Source organism: Stegostoma tigrinum, chromosome 38 (assembly GCF_030684315.1).
Source record: "Stegostoma tigrinum isolate sSteTig4 chromosome 38, sSteTig4.hap1, whole genome shotgun sequence".
Taxonomy (NCBI): domain Eukaryota; kingdom Metazoa; phylum Chordata; class Chondrichthyes; order Orectolobiformes; family Stegostomatidae; genus Stegostoma; species Stegostoma tigrinum.
Window position 1 is genome coordinate 23,038,296 of NC_081391.1, and position 22,106 is coordinate 23,060,401.

At 48.2% G+C, this 22,106-nt stretch overlaps 1 protein-coding gene across 1 annotated transcript in view; it reads right to left on the reverse strand.

Annotated features, from left to right (window-relative positions):
* zgc:92360 (uncharacterized protein LOC436988 homolog) overlaps nt 1-22,106 on the reverse strand; it is a 71,721-nt gene that overhangs the window by 45,184 nt on the left and 4,431 nt on the right. The window contains exon 2 of the mRNA XM_048521266.2: nt 7,711-7,841. Coding sequence (XP_048377223.1) covers nt 7,711-7,841 — 131 coding nt within the window. The remainder of the gene's footprint in view (nt 1-7,710; nt 7,842-22,106) is intronic.

Here is a 22,106-nt window from a genome sequence, read left to right on the forward strand (position 1 = left end):
GAGGCACCAGAGGCAGAGGGAGGACTGTGCTGCCTGGAACATCAACTCTCCCTGGACCAGTGTCTCACGGGCAGCATGGCCGAGATACTGGGGGGGGGAGGGAGTGGCAGTTTGTAAAAGGCAGCCACACCCCCACCCTCAGCGAGCTGTGATTTGGAATTAAATCTCATCAGGCCGCACCTCCCAAATCACAATATATTCCTGTGACTCTATAACTCCTCCCACCCCTTTTCTGCCATTCCCGTCCCCACCCTTACCACTTCCACATTGGTGGCCACTCCCTGGGACGGCCTTAAGCTCCGAATCTCAGGGTCTCTGTGATTACATGAATCGCTCCTTCTTTCTCCAATAAAACCCACTTCCTTACTGTTTCTTGGGTTGGTCTCCTCTCTACGCCCCTGCGAAATGCCTTTGAGCATTTAATGTATATTCAAGGCATTGTATAAATGTCAGCAACTGTCTTGAGGAGAATGTGTAGGGGGAATTCGAAGTCTCCATGTTATTAGTCTTTTGAAATCACACATCAGACTTTCTAACATGTACAAACCTTGTCATCACACAAACCTTTACACAGCAAACTCCTCTGTGGGATTCCACATTCCCCACTTCCCCAGGCTATAACTGTATGAGATAATAACCAATTCAAAATTACAACCTCTCCATCCAGTTATGCTGGCTGCCAGGCTGTCATTGTTTCAGTCTGAAGTAATGTAGGTCTGTAGCTGATTCAGGCTGTAATTGTTTTAGTCTGGAGATGTGTTGTACTGTAGCCGACTCAGATCACAATTGTTTGAGCCTGAAGTTACTTTGGTCTGTAGCTGATTTAAATTGTTACTGTTACAGGCTGAAGTTGGGTTGCTGTATAGGTGATCCAGACTGCAATTGTTTCATATGAAGTTGCGTTGGCCTGTAGCCAATTCAGACTGCAACTGTTTTGGTCAGAGATTGTGTTGGTCCAGAGGTGAATCAGACTGTAACTGTCTCAGTCTGAAGTTGTGTTGGTTTATAGGCGATTCAGACTGTAGCTGATTCAGAATTTCAGCTGAAGGCTTTCCTATATGTTGGGTGAGGTATTGATTACAAGAGTAGGTGTGTAATACTGGGACTGTGTATCAGACATGCGTTAAGACACATCTCGAATCTTGTGGTTAGGCATCCCTGGAAGAGGCTTCGCAGTGAGGTTAAAATTGTATCAGTGATAATGGGAACTGCAGATGCTGGAGAATCCAAGATAATAAAATGTGAGGCTGGATGAACACAGCAGGCCCAGCAGCATCTCAGGAGCACAAAAGCTGACGTTTAGGGCCTGGACCCTTCATCAGAGAGGGCGATGGGGTGAGGGTTCTGGAATAAATAGGGAGAGAGGGGGAGGCGGACCGAAGATGGAGAGAAAAGAAGATAGGTGGAGAGGAGAGTATAGGTGGGGAGGTAGGGAGGGGATAGGTCAGTCCAGGGATGACGGACAGGTCAAGGAGGTGGGATGAGGTTAGTAGGTAGGAGATGGAGGTGCAGCCTGGGGTGGGAGGAAGGGATGGGTGAGAGGAAGAACAGGTTAGGGAGGCAGAGACAGGTTGGATTGGTTTTGGGATGCAGTGGGTGGAGGGGAAGAGCTGGGCTGGTTGTGTGGTGCAGTGGGGGGAGGGGACGAACTGGGCTGGTTTTGGGATGCAGTGGGGGAAGGAGAGATTTTGAAGCTGGTGAAGTCCACATTGATACCATATGGCTGCAGGGTTCCCAAGTGGAATATGAGTTGCTGTTCCTGCAACCTTCGGGTGGCATCATTGTGGCACTGCAGGAGGCCTATGATGGACATGTCATCTAAAGAATGGGAGGGGGAGTGGAAATGGTTTGCGACTGGGAGGTGCAGTTGTTTATTGCGAACTGAGCGGAGGTGTTCTGCAAAGCGGTCCCCAAGCCTCCGCTTGGTTTCCCCAATGTAGAGGAAGCCACACCGGGTACAGTGGATACAGTATACCACATTGGCAGATATGCAGGTGAACCTCTGCTTAATGTGGAAAGTCATCTTGGGGCCTGGGATAGGGGTGAGGGAGGAGGTGTGGGGGCAAGTGTAGCATTTCCTGCGGTTACAGGGGAAGGTGCCGGGTGTGGTGGGGTTGGAGGGCAGTGTGGAGCGAACGAGGGAGTCACGGAGAGAGTGGTCTCTCCGGAAAGCAGACAAGGGTGGGGATGGAAAAATGTCTTGGGTGGTGGGGTTGGATTGTAGATGGCGGAAGTGTCGGAGGATGATGCATTGTAATTACAGTTCTAGTATTCTCAACAGTGATTATGGGCTTCCTGTAAAGTACGGAGATTTAAAAAAATGTTGGCCAGGGCTTCAATATTGCATCACAGAGGAAATCTTGGATAGGCTGGTGCTGCTGATTTCCTTAGAATAGAAGACGCTGATGGGTGACTTAATTAACATAATGCAGGACATGGAGAGAGTGGACAGTGAAAACCTGTCGACAACCCCCCCTTCCACCCCCCTCATCCCCAGAAGACAGCTCAGCTACTGAGGGGATAGGACACAGATTTAAGGTGATTGGCTGGGGATTAGAGGGGGCACAAGGAGAAACATTCCTCCCCAGAGGGAGGTGGGGTCTGGAACTTACTGCCCAAGTTGATGGCTGAGGTGGAAACCCACAATGTATTTAAAAGGGAATTTGGTCTGCCCCATACAGCACAGGAACCCTGAGTGGGGCCCGTTTATTCAGCCAGAACTGACACGATGGGCTGAATGGCCCTTTTCCTATCCCATATCTCCGTTTTAGATCCACGGTTCTGACTGCTGTCGATTCAGATTGTGTGGCAGGTGCCTCTGATGATGAGTTGCTTGGTTCATTCGGTCTTCTGCTGAGCAAAGATATTTAAAACAGCAGACATAATGCAACATTTCCTCAGTCTGCATGCTTCCCCCTGTGTCCTGTCACTCTTGCGGTTACATCTGCTCTCTCCACGGTCACCAAATTTATTTCCAAACCACCAACAAGATATTTTCGGAATTTATCTCATGATATGCAGGAGAAGAGGTTTGCAAAGCACAAAGACAGAACATTAAAGGGGCCAAGTGAGATGAGACTGAAACAGAGAGAGAGAAGAGAACAGGGGGAAACAATGTGTGTGTGTGTGTGTGTGTGTGTGTGTGTGTGTGTGTGTGTGTGTGTGTGTGTGTGTGTGTGTGTGTGTGTGTGAGAGAGTGTATGTGAGAGAGAGAGGGAGAGAGAGGGAAGTGGTAGGAAGCATAAGATATAGGAGCAGAATTAGGTCATTCAGCCCATCAAGTCTGCTCGGCCATTCGATCATGGTTAATATGTTTCTCAACCCCATTTTCCTGCCTATTCCTTTAAACGCCTTACTAATCAAGAACACATCTGTGACAGTGAGTTCCACAGATTCACCACCCCCTGGCTGAAGGAATTCCTACTCATCTCAGTTCTAAAGGGTTCTCCCTTCACCCTCAGGCTGTGCCTTTGGGTCCCAGACTCTCCTGCGAGTGGAAACATCTTCTACACATCCGTTCTATCTACGCCTCTCAGTATTCTGTAAGTTTCAATCAGATCATCCCCTCATCCTTCTAAACCCCATCGAGTGCAGACCCAAAGTCTACAATCTCTCGTATGACAACCCTCATTCCCCAGGATCATTCTTGTAAACTTCCTCTGGATGCCCCCAACACCAGCACAGCCTTCCTTAGATGCAGGGCCCGTGATCCATTCCTCGATGGTGGTGGAGTAGTATTGCAGCTTTCAGGCTGCAATGGCCCCTTTATCCCTACTCCCTGCCTTCTGCCTGTCAGCCAAACTTCTATCCAGTACCTTGCCCTTAACACCACGGGCGCTTGTCTTATTTAGCAGCCTCCAGTGTGGTATATTGTCAAAGATCTTCTGGAACTCCAAATAGATCAAGTTCACTGGCTCTCCTTTGTCTAACTTGTTCATTACTTCTTCCAAGAGTTCTAACAGATTTGTCAGGCATGACCTCTCCTTCATGAAGTCATGCTCATCTAGCCCTATTTTCCCATGCACTTCCAAGTACTCTGTAATTTCATCCTTAATGATGGACTCTAAAATCTTACAGATAACTCAGGTCAGGCTAACTGGCCTATAGTTCCCTGTCTTCTGCCTCCCTCCCTTCTTAAACAGGGTTGTTACATTTGCCAATTTCTCTGGGACCCTCCCTGACTCTGATGATTCCTGAAAGATCACCACCAATGCCTCCGCAATATCCTCAGCCATCTCCTTCAAAACTCTGGGCTGTGGTCCATCCTGGTCAAGGTGATATATCCACCGTTCGATCTTCCAGCTTCCCCGGCACCTTATCCTTAGTGATGGCCACTACACTGTCCTCTGTCCCCTCTCTTGGGGGAACTGTGAATGAGAGACAGGAGAGAGGAGAGAGAATAATAAACGAATGAGAGAGAAGGAGAGGGAGAGAGGAGGAACAGGCAACAGCGTGGATGAGAGACAAGGGGGACAGAGTAAATGAGAAAGAGGGAGGGACACAGAAACAGAAAGTGCTGGAGAAACTCAGCAGGTCAGGCAGCATCCATGGAGACACAAACAGAGTGAATGTTTTGAGTCCAGTGACTCTTCATCAGAGAGAGAGGGGGCAGAGCAAATGAGAACGAGAGAGTGCACTGTGTGGGGAAATTTTATGTGCTCCTTCTCTCGGGCAATTAGGGAAGGACAATAAAGTTGAACTTGGCAGTGAAGCCCAAATTCCTAAAGGTCTATTTCAAGCCAAAATTAGACATAAAGTGGCCAAAGTTTCAAATATGGTGACTCCCACTGGCTTCTCAGAGCAGGGAGTGAGGTTGGGCTGAATAGCAAGCCTTGTTCTGCCCGCTCATCCCACCCTCACTGACTGCCATCAGAAATACTCCCCCCTGCCCCAGATTGCTGAGCTCTGTCTGGATGAAATCAGCCCTCAGGAATTTGCCATTGTAACCAGGGACCCGGGTTCAATCCCACCCTCGGGTGACTGTGTGGGGTTTGCACGTTCTCCCCTGTAACTGTGTCGGTTTCCTCTAGTTTCCTCCCACAGTCCAAAGATGTGCAAGGTGGGGAGGACTGGCCATGCTAAATTACCCCATAGTGTTCAGGGGTGTGCAGGCTGGGTGGGTTAGGCATGGGAAATGCAGGGTTACAGGGATATGGTGGAGGGGTGAGTCTGGGTGAGATGCTGTTTGGAGAGGGACCATGTGGGCTTGATGGGCCAAATGGCCTGCTTCCACACTGTAAAGATTCTACGAAAGACGCTGTCTGGGGGGCCTCGGCCTCACTGTGTGCAGATTTTAACTGCTGCACCAGACCTAGCTCCCATCTTTCCCACCCTGAGTTGTTCATTTCTTACGTTGCTCAGAGCCAAGTGTTTACAATCTCTCCTGAGCAGGGAGCTGAGGGGCTCAGTTTGCTGAATGGATGGTTTGGTTAGAGAGATGCTAACAGCGTGGGTTCAGTTCCCACACCAGCTGAGGTTTTTGCAAAGGTGTCTCCTTTCCTACTTCACCCATCGCCCGAGGCGTGGTGACCCTCCCCACTTTGAGGTTTGCAGCACAGTAATACACACTTTGGCCCAACCCATCCATGCTGTCCAAATTTCCTAAACTGAACTAGTCCCATTTGGCTCATATCCCTCTAAACCCTTCCTATTCACATACCTGTATAGATGTGTTTTCAATGTTGTAATTATACCGGCCTGCAGCATTTCCTTTAGCAGCTCATTCCATACACACACCCCCCGCTGTGTGGAAAAGTTACCCCTCAGGTTCCATTTAAATCTTTCCCCTCTCACATTAAAACTGATGCCCTCCAGTTTTGGACTCCCCCACCCTGGGGGTAAAGGTTTTGGCTATTTACCCTATCCCTTCCACCACATGACTTTATAAACCTCTATAAGGTCACCTCTCAGCCTCTGACACTTCGGGGAAAATAGCCTCGGCCTATTCAGCCTCTCCCTGTAGCTCAAACCCTCCAATCATGTATGACTATGGCCATTTGACTTTAAAGGGAAGCGACTTGGGGCATGTTACAATCATAAAGGTGCTATCCAAATGCAAGGCATTGAGAGAGGGAGACAGACATTTGGGGAGAGAGAGAGAGGGAGAGAAAAAACAAGTGGTAGTCACTTGGAGTGCAAACAATAAAAGCGACAGAAACCAAAATGCAAAAGCCATAGAAGCTGGGAGGAAGGAATGGAAACAGAAGATGGAAAAAGGAACAATGGTTCTGGGGAAACGTGAGATAGAGACAAGCCCCAGTTTGCATGAGAGGGACAGACAGACATTTGTACAGCGAGGGGAGAATTGCAAAGATAGGAGAGAAAATTACTGAGAGACAGTTCCTCTGTACAAGAGTGAGACAGATAGTTGCATAGATGCAGTTTAGTGAATGATAAGTTATAGAGATAGGATGATTGAGTGGGGCAGGGAGAGAAACACAGAAGAGTTACTGGGTGATACAGATGAACAGACAGAGAGGGTAACAGAGCAGGAAGGAGAGAATTACAGAGAGAGACAGAGGGAGAGACAGAGATCGATTAAGAGATCGGGTGTAGTCGCATGTTTTAAGTGAGGTGCTGTTGTAGTTCTGACCTGGCTGTGAGCTGTGGTTTAGCTCGCATGTGTGAGCTGGATGCACTGACCAGATAGTGGGGCTCAAATGAAATGAATGCTGCTGGCAAGTCGGTGACATAAAACCTCAGGGTTAGTTCAACATGTGCCTCAGACCTATTACCTCAGCCGGGGTGGTTTCTCCTTGGTGTCTGGATTTCTGTTTAGATACAAATTCCTGACCCATTTAAAAGACATGCACCAGATCAACAGCAAACAAAAACCAGGAACTGGAATATCTGCAGTGCCCTCACGAACTCAAAATGTCCTCAAGTGCTTTTTTTTTGAAAGTGTACACTATTATTGCAATGTCAGAAATAGAGGAGCAAGTTCGCTCTCAGCAAGATTTGAATTCAGAAGTCTGGAATTAAAAGCTAGCCTTGTGGTGACTACTGTCGATTTTTATAAACCCCCTCATTAGGTTCACTAATGGTCCTCAGGAAAAGGAATGCACCAGCATGGCTTGCATGTGAGACCAGATCCACAGCGATGCGGCTGACTCTTAACTGTCCTCTGAAATGACCGAGTTAGCAACTGTATCAAACCACAACAGAATCTGAACAAAGATATGAAACTGGATGGACCATTTAACAGTGACTCAGGCACCAGAAACAACAGCAGCTAACACAGAAACCAAAACAAGAAATTGTTGGAGAAGCTCAGCAGGTCTGGCAGCATCTGTGGCGAGAAAGCAGCTTTAAAGGTTTGGGTCTGTTCTGAAGAAGGGTCACTGGACTCGAAATGTTAACCCTGCTTCTCGCTCCACAGATGCTGCCAGGCCTGCTGAGATTCTGTTTTGGTTTCTGATTTCCAGCGTCTGTAGTTCCTTGTTATTTTTGTGTTCGGTAGTTAACAGCTAACACAGCCCTGCTGACCCTGCAAAGTCCTCCTGACAAGCCAACATCTGAGGGCCTATGCTTGTGTTCGCAGACAGCAGCGGTTCCAGAACGTGGCTCACTATGACTATTCTCGAGGACGACTAGGGATGAGCAACTAACACTGTGCCAGCCCGAAATGAACATCATGAAACAGAATGTGAGTCGATGATTGGATGGGAAACTTGCTCTTCACTTTGAAGCACCGGGCTGTTTGTTTCTTACCTGAATTTGAGCATCGTCCCAAGGATCCAGGATTAGAGATTTGACCTTGCTCACATCCGGAATGTTCCGATGGATCCCTGAACATTTTAGGCAAATGAAGATTCCGAGAGTGGTTGAGGCCCATTCAGGTTCTGGGAGACAGAATCCAAAATTAGCATGTAGCCAAAACTTCATAGTTCAACAACTTCAACAAGATTCAACGAAGTTTAACAGAGTCCATTGAGGACAACTCTATGAATGCATCGACACGAGGGGGTAACCTGTTCCAGTCTGGTCAGACACTGTTAAGGTTTGTTAACTGACCCTAAGAGTGTTCTATGGAGACAGTGTAGAGGAAGCTTTACGCTGTAGCTAACCCCGTGCTGTCCCTGTCCTGGGAGTGTTTGATAGGGACAGTGTAGAGGGAGCTTTACTCTGTATCTAACCCCGTGCTGTCCCTGTCCTGGGAGTGTTTGTTGGGGGAACAGTGTAGAAGGAGCTTTACTCTGTATCCAACCCCGTGCTGTCCCTGTCCTGGGAGTGTTTGATGGAGACAGTGTAGAGGGAGCTTTACTCTGTACCTAACCCCGTGCTGTCCCTGTCCTGGGAGTGTTTGATAGGCTTGAAAACAGTGTGCTTTATATTGCCAGCTTTTAATTTCAGTCTCTGTTATGAGCATGTTTGATTGCTTGTTGTTTTTGTAACTGGTGTTTGATACACCCCAGAATAACTCAGATACCACAGCAGCTCCAACAGTAAGTCGCAGAGTTGGGGCCTGCTCAGAGGGGATGAGAGATGAGCGTCTGGGAGTGCTGACAAGTGGGCCCCACCTTGGGCTCACTCAATCACCTTGGCCTGTCAGGGCAAGTGCATGAGTCTGCAGGAGACAAGCTGTAATTGGTCACCCTTCAGGAATGCTAGGGATTATGAGCGGATTTACAGTGTACTCATGCCCTCCCAATGCAGTCGGTTAGGCTGATGAGATATTCATTAACCTGTTATCAGAGTGAGAAGCAGAACCCTGCAGCCTTACATTTAGAGGCAGTCAACTTTCCAATGAGAGTGTAAGAGATTTAAAAAAAGACATGACACGCAATTTTTTTTATACAGCGTGGTTCACTTGTGGAACGAACTTCCTGAGGAAGCAGTGAATGCAGGTACAGTTACAATGTTTAAAGGAGATTTGGATAAGTACATGAATAGGAAGGGTTTGGAGGGATATGGGCCAAGCACAGGCAGGTGGGACTAGTTTAGTTTGTGGTTGGCATGAACTGGTTGGATCAAAAGGTCTGTTTCTGTTCTGTATCATACTGTAACACAACAGTGACTATACCTTTTGTTAATTTATTCTTGGGATGTGGCCTTTTTTCTTATATGTGGAAGGGCTTTTACACACAAGTGAATTTTTTTCCCTCCATCACCAAATCACGTGACATTTATTCTCCCCATCAATTAACCAACCTCCAGTAAATCTGAGATAACAAAGTGTGGAGCTGGATGAACACAGCAGGCCAAGCAACATCTTAGGAGCACAAAAGCTGATGTTTTGGGCCTAGACCCTTCATCAGAAAAACCCTTCTGATGAAGGGTCTAGGCCCGAAATGTCAGCTTTTGTGCTCCTAAGATGCTGCTTGGCCTGCTGTGTTCATCCAGCTCCACACTTTGTTATCTCGGATTCTTCAGCATCGGCAGTTCCCATTATCTCTCTCCAGTAAATCTGTCTTGTGGGACCAGCTGGATATTGTGGGCAATGAAAACCATTAGAAGGCAAGGGAGAGCTAGGGAAGTGGGAGGGGGGCTAGATGGAGTTGGAAGGGGAAATGATACTGTCTCCCTGTGATGCCCAGCTCTCTCTCAATACCTCGCGAGTCTTAAGGGACACAACATGTTCTCCGTCCAAATACACCCAGGTATGAACATTAGCATGAGAAACAGGCTGGTAGCCATCAGAATCAAATCCCAAAGGATGTGGGCTCAGAGTTGCTGCACCCAAGGCTTGTATAAAAGTGAAAATTATTGGTACATTTACAGATTTAGAGAGTCACATGGCATTAAACCAGGCCTTGCAGCCCAACTCGTCCATGCCAATCAGGTTTTCCAATCTAAACAAGTCCTGTCTCTCTGCATTTGGCCCATGTCCGTCTAAACTTTTCCTTTCCATGAGCCTGTTTTATGTCTTTTAAATGTTGTAATTGTACTGCATTTGCCACTTCCTCTGGATGTTCAAGCCGCATATGAACCACTCTGTGTAAAAAGATTATTCATTAGGTTGCTTTTCCCGCTCACCTTATACCTATAAACGCACCCACCCTGGAATAAAGACCTTTGCTGTTCACCTTATGTAGCTCCTAATGACTTTAGAAACCTCTACAAGGTCATTCTTCAGTCACCTATACTCCAGGGAAAAAAGTTCCAGTTTATTCAGCCTTTCTTTGTAACTCAAATCTTCCAATCCCTGGTAGCATCTTTGTAAATCTTTTCTGCATCCTTTCCGGTTTAATAATCTCCTTCCTACAGCAGGGCGAGCACAACTGGGCAGAGTGCTCCAAAATCTAAAAGGAACAATATTTGCGAGATGTGAATGATTGGACATTGATCTGATGGGTCCATGGATTGGTGCTTGTGGTGGTACTGGCATCATTAGCAAGGCTGGGCACTGTTATATAAACTAATATAGTGATCACACTGAAAAAGAGACTAGACTGATGCCAGGTATATATTTTCCTAATCAATATGCTCAGAGATGTTATTATCTGGTGGGACTTGAATCCCCTCTGCTTGGTTCAGAGGTATGGACGCTACCACAATGCCACAGGAGTTCTTCGGAGTCCAGATACTAAATGTAACAAAACTATATTCACATGCAACACAAGTAAGTTGCATGTTATCAAACTCACAGATCCATAGAATCCCCACAGTGTGGAAAAAGGCCATTCAGTCCAAACCGCATCTCACCCAGACTTACCCCCCTACCCCTGCAATTCCCATGGCTAATCCACCTAAACTACACATCCCCAGATATTACAGGAAATTTCCCATGGCTGATCCACCTAGCCTGCACATCTTTGGACTGAGGGAGGAAACCGGAGCACATAGAGGAAACCCATGCAGACACGGGGGAGAATGTGCAAACTCCACACAGACAGTCGCCGGGAGTGGAATTGAACGTGAGTCCCTGGCGCTGTGAGGCTGCAGTGCTAACCACTAAGCCACTGTGCGGCCCCATGTGTGGAAACTGGGGTATTCCCTAATGAATGGCCTATTTGTTCCTGCCCAGAATTTAGCCAGTTGCCGCTTCGAGCCCTTGAGCAGGTGTTTCTCAATAACTCTATGAATAATCCATTACTGACTTGAACCAAGGTGGCGAGATTCATATCTTTGATCACAATAGACTCCATCGAGAGCCTTGCCAACTCTATTAAAGCATCGACATAAGGTCAAGTGGTAGAGGTGGGGGGTTGTGGTAGGGGGTTTGCATGTTATTGCCTGGTGAAACATTATTAAGGATGATGTTAGGAGAATCAGCTGGTTGGTCTTAATTCTCTTTAAGCCCATTTACATAGGGAGACAATGAAGTATGAAATGAGAAATGTAAGATTGAATCAGTCAATAAACTCTCTCCAAAGAAAGGAAATGTGCTTTAGTTTCTATCTCACCAGCTCACTTGGAATGTATCAACAGGGGCGATCGGTTCTGTTAGCTGTCTGGGCGAGCCGTGGTGTTGGGGTTAAGGATTAGAATTCTATCTATAATTGTGGAGTACAGTTTGCTGTCACACATGAGAGTTTGCTAAGGATATAGAAGGCCCTTAAATACCTCACCTCACTGTCCATTCATCAGGGAAGGGGGTGGAAAGGGGGAGTGTGTCCAGGCTGATAGCGTAGAGAAAGTTTGAAAAGCAAAGAGGGATCATGGGCTGATACGCGGAGAGATAGCAAGGTTTGAAGAGTAAGGTATAGAGAGAGAGGTTTGAGAAGTGAAGTAACAAGAAAGAGTGTGTTGTGAGTGAATTAAATTAAGTGCAGGCGAGTATCCAAAGGCAGGAAAGTGGGGATCAGACATGATCCCATCGCATAGTAGAGCTGACTCTGGGCTGAATGGCTTACTTCTGTTCCTATATCTTTTGGTTTTATCTCTGGCAAAGCCAGATTTTTCTTGCTTGTCCTCAATTGCCTCCACTATCAATGTGCTGGGGATTATAAGTGATTAGAAACTCAAACTAGATTCACCACATAAACACAGTGGCTACAACAGAAGGTCAGAGGCTAGGATTCTTGTGGTGAGTAACTCACCTCCCCAAAGCCTGTCCACCATCTACAAGGCACAAGTCAGGAGTGTGATGGGATACTCCCCACTTGCCTGGATGGGGGCAGCCCCAACAACACTTAAGAAGCTCGATACCATCCAGGACAAAGCAGCCGCTTGACTAGCACCACATCCACAAACATCCACTCCCTCCCCCACCGACACTCAGTAACAGCAGTGTGTACCATCTACAAGATGCACTGCAGAAACTCACCAAAGATCCTCAGACAGCACCTTCCAAACTCACGACCACTTCTGTCTAGAAGGACAAGGGCAGCAGATACCTAGGAATACCATCCCCTGCAAGTTGCCCTCCAAGCCCCTCACCATTCTGACTTGGAAATATATCACCGTCCCTTCAATGTCACTGGGTCAAAATCCTGGAAATCCCCCTCCTAAATGCATTGTGGGTCAACCTACAGCATATGGACTGCAGTGGTTCAAGAAGGCAGCTCATCCCCACCTTCTCAAGGGGTAACTAGGGACGGGTAATAAATGCTGGGCCCAGGCAGCATTTGTGTATACCACAAATAGATAAAATTAAAGTGCCCCTGGAGAAGGTGGGGGTGAGCTGCCTACTTGAAATGCTTCAGTCCATGTGCTGTGGGTTGACCCACAATACCCTGAGGGAGGGAATTCCAGGATTTTGATCCAGTGACACTGAAGGAACGGCGATATATTTCTGATTCAAGATGGTGAGTGGTTGGAGGGGAAGTGCAGGGGGAGGGGGGTGTGATGTTCCCATGTATCTGGTGCCCTTGTCCTGTAGAGCTAGTAAAAGCTGAGGGTTTGGAAGGTGCTGTTAGAGGGGAAGGTGGTGAATAGTTTCATTAAGTTGTTCGCTGGCTATGAATCTCTTTGGGATATTGAGAAAAATCAAACAAAAAACTCACTTCAAAACACAAGCTTGTTTTTGATTCCGTGCACTCATAATGACAGAGAGATGGGATCAAAATAACTGCTGATGCACTCTGGTCGGTGACACTGATGATTCACTATGCAAACCACAGCACAGTGACACTGAACTGAGCTGTTTGAATGGAGCAAGAAGATTCCTGCAATGTGACAGCACGCTCAGCACTTCAGGGAGCCAGGTTTAAACTTCCTTATAGAGACGCGCTAGTCTCATCAACTCCCTCCAACCTCAATTAGGGACCAACATCTCAATGAGTGTCTGGGCCCTCATCAGCTTTCACCTTCCCGGGTTCCATTTCTGTGGTAAACTGCGATGTAGATCCACTGCCAAACTACATTCCTGTCTACTGCATCTGCTGCTCCCGACGATGCCTCCTCTACATCGGTGAGACCGAGCGGAGGCTCAGAGGCTGTTTTGTACAGTACCTGTTCGCCTTCCAGTTGCAAACCACTTCAACTCCCCTCTCCCACTCCCTGGGCGACATCTCCATCCTAGGCCTCCACCATGCCACCCAGAAGCTGGAGGAGCAGCACCTCATATTCCACTTGGGAGCCTACAGCCCGATGGTCTCAATGTGGACTTTACCAGTTTCACAATCTCCCCACCCTCGACCCCATCCCCTGACCAGCCCTCCCTCTCATCCCTGCCTCCTCGACCTGTCTATCTTCTCTCCCACCTATGCACTCCTCCCACCTCACTGACCAATCCCCACCTGCACTCACCTATCACCATCCCACCTACTTTTCCCAGCCCCACCCCTCCTCTCTCTATTTATTTTCCAGCTCTATTCCCCCTCCTCATTTCTGGAGAAGGGTCCCAACCCAAGACGTCAGCTTTCCTGCTCCTCTGATGCTGCCTGGCCTGCTGTGTTCCTCCAGCTCCACACTGTGTTGTCTCTGACTCCAGCATCGGCAGTTCTTACTATCTCGAAATTCCTGTTTGCTTTTCGAATCCACAATCAACAACAACTTGCATTTAAATGATCACTTTTACTGCAGCACTCTACCCCGAGGCATTTCACCAGAGCCAATATTAAACAAAAACAGAAAGTGCCGGAGAAACTCAGCAAGTCTGGTGGCATCTTTGGACAGAAACAGAGTTAGCGCTTCAGGTTCAAAAGAAGAGGGGTCACCAGACCTGAAATGTTAGCCCTGCTTTCTCTCTCCACAGATGCTGCCTGAACTGCTGAGTTTCTCCAGCAACTTTGGATTGTATCCGCAGTTCTTTGGTTTCTTTCCCATATCAAAAAAAACCTCAACATGATGAGATTAGCAGAACAGCTGCCAAAAATTTTCCTTGAAGAGATTGATTTTTGTTCAGGAAAAGGTATGGGGGGCGGTTGGTGGGGGTAGTATGGGGAGAGGCTTATGGAGATGATTTCAAAGCTTGGGGCCCAGGGCACTGAAAGCAGAGTTGCTCATGATTAAAATTCATGGATGCTCGAGAGGTCAGGATCTGAGTACAGTGGTCACGGAGGGTGGCTGGGGCGCAGTGGGCTAAAGTGGGTACCCAACTCAAGGTGGGTGAAGGCATGTGTAGACACCACCAGCTGAGAAGCAGGTTGGCAGAGAACATTCATGACCCATTCCTTCTTCCTGACTATGTTACCTTCTGCTCCCGCGGTCAGGCACGACTCAGCGCGGTTGACCCTCTCCAGCCAGATTGTGAGGCTTTGGAGACAAGATCCACTCCGGAGGCTGAAGTCCAAAATCCAGACTGACACAGTGGCTCAGTGGTTAGCGCTGCTGCCTCATGGCTCCAGGGACCTGGGTTCGATCCCACTATCGGGTGACTGTCTGTGCAGAGTTTGCACATTCTCCCTGTGTCTGCGCGGTTTTCCTCCGGGTGCTCCGATTTCCTCCCACAGTCCAAAGATGTGCAGGTTAGGGTGGATCGGCCGTGCTAAATTGCCTGTAGTGTTCAGCGATGTGTAGGCTGGGTGGGTTAGCCATGGGGAATACAGGGACAGGGTGGGATTCCCTTCAGAGGTTAGGTGTGGAATGAATGGGTCAAATGCTCTGCTCCCACACTGTAGGGATTCCATGACAGTCCCACTGCCCACACTGAGAGGGGAGTGCAGCTCTGGCAGAGACACTATCCTTCAGATGAGTCCACCCTCCCACATGGATGGAAAAATACATATATTAACTCAGAGATGAGCAGGGGAGTTGCTCCCAGTCATGGGCCAATATTCCTCAGTGCAATATCCCAGGGCCTCTGACCTGGGATCTGGGCTGTGGGTGAGGAAGTTCAGACATTGAAAAATAACTCTCCACCTCCTGATTGCTCTCCAGTCCCTGCCTGTTTTAAAAGTCTGAGTAAAGTGAACAGTGGGGTGAGACTTAGCTGGGGTGTGACTAATCAAAACACCAAATGAAAGAATTGCCTGCGGGACATGAGCCCCACCTTGGCTGATCAGACACTTACAGGCACCAGGGCGCAGACAGCAGCTTGTGGAACTGTGCCCAAACTGGAGACAGAGAACAGAGGAGGAGCACCGACAGCCTGAAAGTATGAGACAGCAGGAGGCCAATCAGCCCCCCAAAGTCTGTTCAACCATTCACCTGGGCTGGAGCCCAGTTGTATCTGACTTTGAACTACACATTGTCAGCAAAAATACTGCAGATGCTGGAAATCTGAAACAGGTACGGAGAATACTGGAGAGAGAGATAATGGGAACTGCAGATGCTGGAGAATCCAAGATAATAAAATGTGAGGCTGGATGAACACAGCAGGCCCAGCAGCATCTCAGGAGCACAAAAGCTGACGTTTCGGGCCTAGACCCTTCATCAGAGAGGGAGATGGGGTGAGGGTTCTGGAATAAATAGGGAGAGAGGGGGAGGCGGACCGAAGATGGAGAGAAAAGAAGATAGGTGGAGAGAGTATAGGTGGGGAGGTAGGGAGGGGATAGGTCAGTCCAGGGAAGACGGACAGGTTAAGGAGGTGGGGTGAGGTTAGTAGGTAGATGGGGGTGCGGCTTGGGGTGGGAGGAAGGGATGGGTGAGAGGAAGAACAGGTTAGGGAGGCAGAGACAGGTTGGACTGGTTTTGGGATGCAGTGGGTGAAGGGGAAGATCTGGGCAGGTTGTGTGGTGCAGTGGGGGGAGGGGATGAACTGGGCTGGTTTAGGGATGCAGTGGGGGAAGGGGAGATTTTGAAACTGGTGAAGTCCACATTGATACCATATGGCTGCAGGGTTCCCAGGCGGAATATGAGTTGCTGTTCCTGCAACCTTCGGGTGGCATCATTGTGGCAGTGCAGGAGGCCCATGATGGACATGTCATCAAGAGAATGGGAGGGGGAGTGGAAATGGTTTGCGACTGGGAGGTGCAGTTGTTTGTTGCGAACTGAGCGGAGGTGTTCTGCAAAGCGGTCCCCAAGCCTCCGCTTGGTTTCCCCAATGTAGAGAAAGCCACACCGGGTACAGTGGATGCAGTATACCACATTGGCAGATGTGCGGGTGAGCCTCTGCTTAATGTGGAATGTCATCTTGGGGCCTGGGATAGGGGTGAGGAAGGAGGTGTGGGGGCAAGTGTAGCATTTCCTGCGGTTGCAGGGGAAGGTGCCGGGTGTGGTGGGGTTGGAGGGCAGTGTGGAGCGAACAAGGGAGTCACGGAGAGAGTGGTCTCTCCGGAAAGCAGACAGGGGTGGGGATGGAAAAATGTCTTGGGTGGTGGGGTCGGATTGTAGATGGCGGAAGTGTCGGAGGATGATGCGTTGTATCCAGAGGTTGGTGGGGTGGTGTGTGAGAACGAGGGGGATCCTCTTGGGGCGGTTGTGGCGGGGGTGGGGTGTGAGGGATGTGTTGCGGGAAATACGGGAGACGCGGTCAAGGGCGTTCTGGATCACTGTGGGGGTAAAGTTGCGGTCTTCGAAGAACTTGGACATCTGGGATGTGCGGGAGTGGAATGTCTTGTCGTGGGAGCAGATGCGGCGGAGGCGGAGGAATTGGGAATAGGGGATGGAATTTTTGCAGGAGGGTGGGTGGGAGGAGGTGTATTCTCGGTAGCTGTTGGAGTCGGTGGGCTTGAAATGGACATCAGTTACAAGCTGGTTGCCTGTGATGGAGACTGAGAGGTCCAGGAAGGTGAGGGATGTGCTGGAGATGGCCCAGGTGAACTGAAGGTTGGGGTGGAAGGTGTTGGTGAAGTGGATGAACTGTTCGAGCTCCTCTGGGGAGCAAGAGGTGGCGCCGATACAGTCATCAATGTACTGGAGGAAGAGGTGGGGTTTGGGGCCTGTGTAGTTGTGGAAGAGGGACTGTTCCACGTAACCTACAAAGAGGCAGGCATAGCTGGGGCCCATGCGGGTGCCCCTGGCCACCCCCTTAGTCTGTAGGAAGTGGGAGGAGTCAAAAGAGAAGTTGTTGAGGGTGAGGACGAGTTCGGCTAGGCGGATGAGGGTGTCGGTGGAGGGGGACTGGTTGGGCCTGCGGGACAGGAAGAAGCGGAGGGCCTTGAGGCCATCTGCATGCGGAATGCAGGTGTATAGGTACTGGACATCCATGGTGAAGATGAGGTGTTGGGGGCCAGGGAATTGGAAGTCCTGGAGGAGGTGAAGGGCGTGGGTGGTGTCACGGACGTAGGTAGGGAGTTCCTGGACCAAAGGGGAGAAAATGGAGTCCAGATAGGTGGAAATGAGTTCGGTGGGGCAGGAGCAGGCTGAGACGATGGGTCGACCAGGGCAGGCAGGTTTGTGGATTTTGGGAAGGAGATAGAAACGGGCCGTGCGGGGTTGAGAACAATGAGGTGGGAGGCTGTGGGTGGGAGGTGTCCTGTGGTGATGAGGTCATGAATGGTGTTGGAGATGATGGTTTGGTGCTCGGGTGTGGGGTCATGATCGAGGGGGCTGTAGGAGGTGGTGTCGGAGGGCGGTAGGAGGTGGTGTCGGAGAATACTGAACCATCAGTGCCTGTGAGGAGAGAAACAGTTCTGAAGTTCTAGTGACCTGAAATGTTAAGATCGTAGAATCCCTACAGTGTCAGCCCAACAAGCCCATACCCTGTAACACACATAATCTACACATCCCTAAACATTATGGACAATTTAGCATGGCCAATCCACCTAACCTGGACTGTGGGAGGAAACTGGAGCCCACACAGACACGGGGAGAATGTGCAAACTCCACACAGACAGTCACCTGAGGATGGAATCAAACCCGGGTCCCTGGCGCTGTGAGGCAACAGTGCTAACCACTGAGCCACTGTACCACTCATTAACTGTTGCTGTCTCCACAGATGATGCTCCCAGACTTTCTGATTTTCTCTGTGTCTGTTGCACATTATCCCCTGGCTCTACAACCTTTAACACTCCGACAGTTACCATTCCTAACCTCAACACTGCATTGCTGGAGATTTGAGTGGGAGACGTGGGGTGCGTGTGAGAGGCTTTCAGATTCTCACGACCCTTTGAGCAAAGGAATGCTTTTTAAAAACCGTGGGCATCACTGGAAAAGTCAGAATTTGTTGCCCGTCTCTAATTGCCCCTTGAACTAAGAGGCTTGTTTCTGAGAGTCAAACACATTGCTGTGGATCTGGAGTCACATTAGACCAGACCAGGTGAGGTTGGCAGCTTTTCTTCCCAGAGAGACATAAGTGAACCAGGTGGGTTTCCTCGAAAGTCAACAACACTTACATGTCCCCCATCATCGAGATTAGATTTATATTCCAGATTCATTCAGTGAGTCTGATTCCCCTTTAGCTGTCAGGTTGGGATTTAGACCGTAAGACATGGAAGCAGAATTAGACCATTCGACCCATCTAATCCGTTCCATCATTTGATTTGAACCCGTGTCCCTAAAGCACTGAAAACCGATAGATCTGCAGATGCTGCCAGACCTGCTGAACTTTTCTAGCAATTTCAGGCTTTGTCCCCAAAACATGATTCCAAGTCTCTGGATTACCAGGTCCCTAAACTACCATCCTCCCAGGCATCACCCTGAAGGGCATTAAGAGAATTAGGTTAGCGAGGTCAGTACGCTTACAACATTTGTAGAGGGCTGATGCTGACACAGTGGTAACATTATAGGGTTAGTAGTCCAGAGGTTAAATCAGGCAAAGTGGTGGAGGCTGGTACAATTACAACATTTAAAAGGCATCTGGATAAATACATGAATAAGAAGAAATTAGAGGGATACGGGCCAAATGCTGGCAAATGGGACTGGATTAATTTAGAATATCTGGTCGGCACTGACAGGTTGGACTGAACGGTCTGTTTCCATGCTGTATGACTGAATCATTCTATGGATCTCAAAGCAGAAATGCTGGAAAATGTCAGCATCTGCAGAGAGAAAGCAGAGTTAACATTTCAGATCCAGTGAGCCTTCTTCATAACTGATATACCAGCATCAGAGATAGTCCAGGAAAGGTTTCCCAGGCCCATCCTGGGTGTGGAGACACTTTCTCACGAGGAAGGGGCTGAATAGGTTAGGACTGACTTGGAGTTTAGCAGAATGAGAGGTGACCTTAATGAAACACACAAGAATCTGAGCGGACTTGACAAAGTGGATGCAGAAAGATTGTTTCCCTTTTTGAGAGTCTACGTCCAGAGGGCATTATCTCAGGGTAAAAGGGTTATCCATTAAACACAGAGATGGGGAGGAATTTCTTCTCTCAGAAGGTAGTGAGTCTGTGTAATTCTTTACCACAGAGGGATGGCATGGCTGGGTCATTAAGTATATTCAAGGCTGAGATACGTTGATAGATTTCTAATCAGTAAGGGAATCAAGCATTATGAGGATAAGTCAAGAAAAGTGGGGTTGAGGATTATCAAATCATCTGTGATCTCTTTGAATGATGGAGCAGACCTGATGGGCTGAATGGTCTATTTCTGTTCCTGTGGAGTTAAACTAGTGACTGTACATCAGCGGAATCAATATAGAGTTACTTTCATCCTCATATTACATCCAGAGACAAAATATGTGACATCAGTGGTAACCCCAGCTTCAGCTGTGTCAACAAAAACTCTATGTTACCACAGGATATATCTTAATACACCAAGTGAATCCAACTGTGTTCTCAACATTTACTGGTTGCATTGGAGAATTTTACACCGAAGCCAATGGGCTTGAGAAAAAAAAGCTAAAAAAATGCCATCCAGAGAATTTGTACAGTTGGACCTGAGATCCCTGCTCACATCCAGAAAGAAACAGACATCCTTCCGAAGTTTGCAATGAGCTGAGCCTTGATCCCCTGATATCCGAGCCTCTTCCTCATCTCCCCATTTTATTCCCTTCACATGGTTGTAAAATCTGGCACTTTCTCCCGAACCCTCTCCTGGTTCCTTTAAGGTGCTCTTTCATTCCAAGCATCTGCCCAAGCCTTGAGTCACATGGTCTCATATGTCCTTCTGCGTCTTAGCATCAGTTTTAGGCTGGGTTATTGCTACAATGAATGCAAGTCATTATTGTCTGACCGAACATAACAAGTTCTCCCGCGTGTGCTCATTCAGCCTGGAGGGGAGAGTTAGAGATTGCAGTCATCTATGAAGCTATGTAGGGCTGGAGGGGGTGCCAGAGATATGGAGGGGCAAAGCCACAGGGACCTTAGAAAACTAAGATGGGGACTTTTGAAATTGAATGTCAGAGCCAAATAAAAGAAGCAGAAGTAGGCTATTCAGCTCTTTGAACCCACCCTGCTATCCCATCATCCAATGCTGAGCTGTTTTGGCCAAAAATATATTTTGCTGTCAGCTTCCTTGAATATCTGATGCTCTGTGATTCAGGAACTTATTGATCTCAGGCATGAATATATTCAATGACTCATCCTTTGCACTTCTTTGGGTAAAGAATTCCAAAGATTAATTAATGTCTCTCTGAGAGAACACATTCATCCTCATTGCTGTTTTAAATGGCAACCCATTCTATTAAAACCAGGATTCTGAACTCCTTTACAAGACAAAACACCTGCTCCATACCTACCTGATCAAGCTCCCTCAAAATCAAAATACCATACCTACCTGATCAAGTTCCCTCAGAATCAAAATAAAAATTAGAAGAACTGTGGATGCTAAAAAATCAGAAACAAAAACTGAAAGTTTTGTTAAAACTCAGCAGGTCTGGCAGCATTTGTGGAGAGAAAGCAGAGTTCACATTTCGGGTCCACTGATACGTTAACTCTGATTTCTCTCCACAGATGCTGCCAGACTTGCTGAGTCTTTCCAGCAATTTGTGTTTTTGCTTTTGCCCCTCAGACCCATATATAAGAACAAAGAACAAAGAAAAGAAAATTAGAGCACAGGAACAGGTCCTTCGGCCCTCCATGCCTGTACCGACATACTGCCCGTCACAACTAGAACCCCCTACCCTTCCAGGGACCATACCCTCTACTGCCATCCTGTTCATATATTTGTCAGGATGCCCTTTAAAAGTTTAATTTGTTTTAGGTAGATCCCCCATCAACCTTCTCAGCTCCAATGTGTATCAGTAAAATGTGGTCAACCTTTCTTCAAAAGAACCCTCCTTCCTAGGACTCAGCTGAGTGAACACTCTCTCTGAATGTCTTCCCTTGCCAGGAGAATTCTCTTTCATGAGATAACCAAAACTTTACACAGCTCTCTAGGTGTGGTCTCACCAAAACCAGATACAGCTGCAACAAGACATTGCCACTTTTCTATTTCAGCCCCCCCCGAATAACAATGTAAATTCCGTTTGTCTTCTTAATGACTTGCTGTCCTTACACAACAACATCTGTCTTTCATTAAAGAGGCACCAGATCCCTCTGTACAGCCTTATTTTTATGGATGGCATGGTGGCTCAGCGGTTAGCACTGCTGCCTCACGGTGCCAGGGGCCCGGGTTTGACCCCATCATCGGTTGACTGTCTGTGTGGAGTTTGCATGTCCTCCCCCCAGTGTCTGCGCGGGTTTCCTCCCACAGCTCAAAGATTAGGCTGGATTGGCCGTGCTAAATTGCCCCACAGTGTCCAGGGGCGTGCAGGCTAGCCAAGGCGGGTGCAGGGCTATAGCGATGGGACGGGTATCGGTGGGATGGTCTTCAGAGTGGACTCAAGGGGCTGAATGGCCTGCTTCCACTCTGCAGGGATGCTATTCTTTTCTCTAACCCCTCTCCATGTTGACAGTATCTGTGTCTCCACATGGGACAACCTCTCATTTCCTCATATTTTGTCAAATTTGCTCCCCCATTCAATAAGGTCATGGCTGATCTCATTTGTAACCTCAACTCTACGTTCATAGAGTCTTA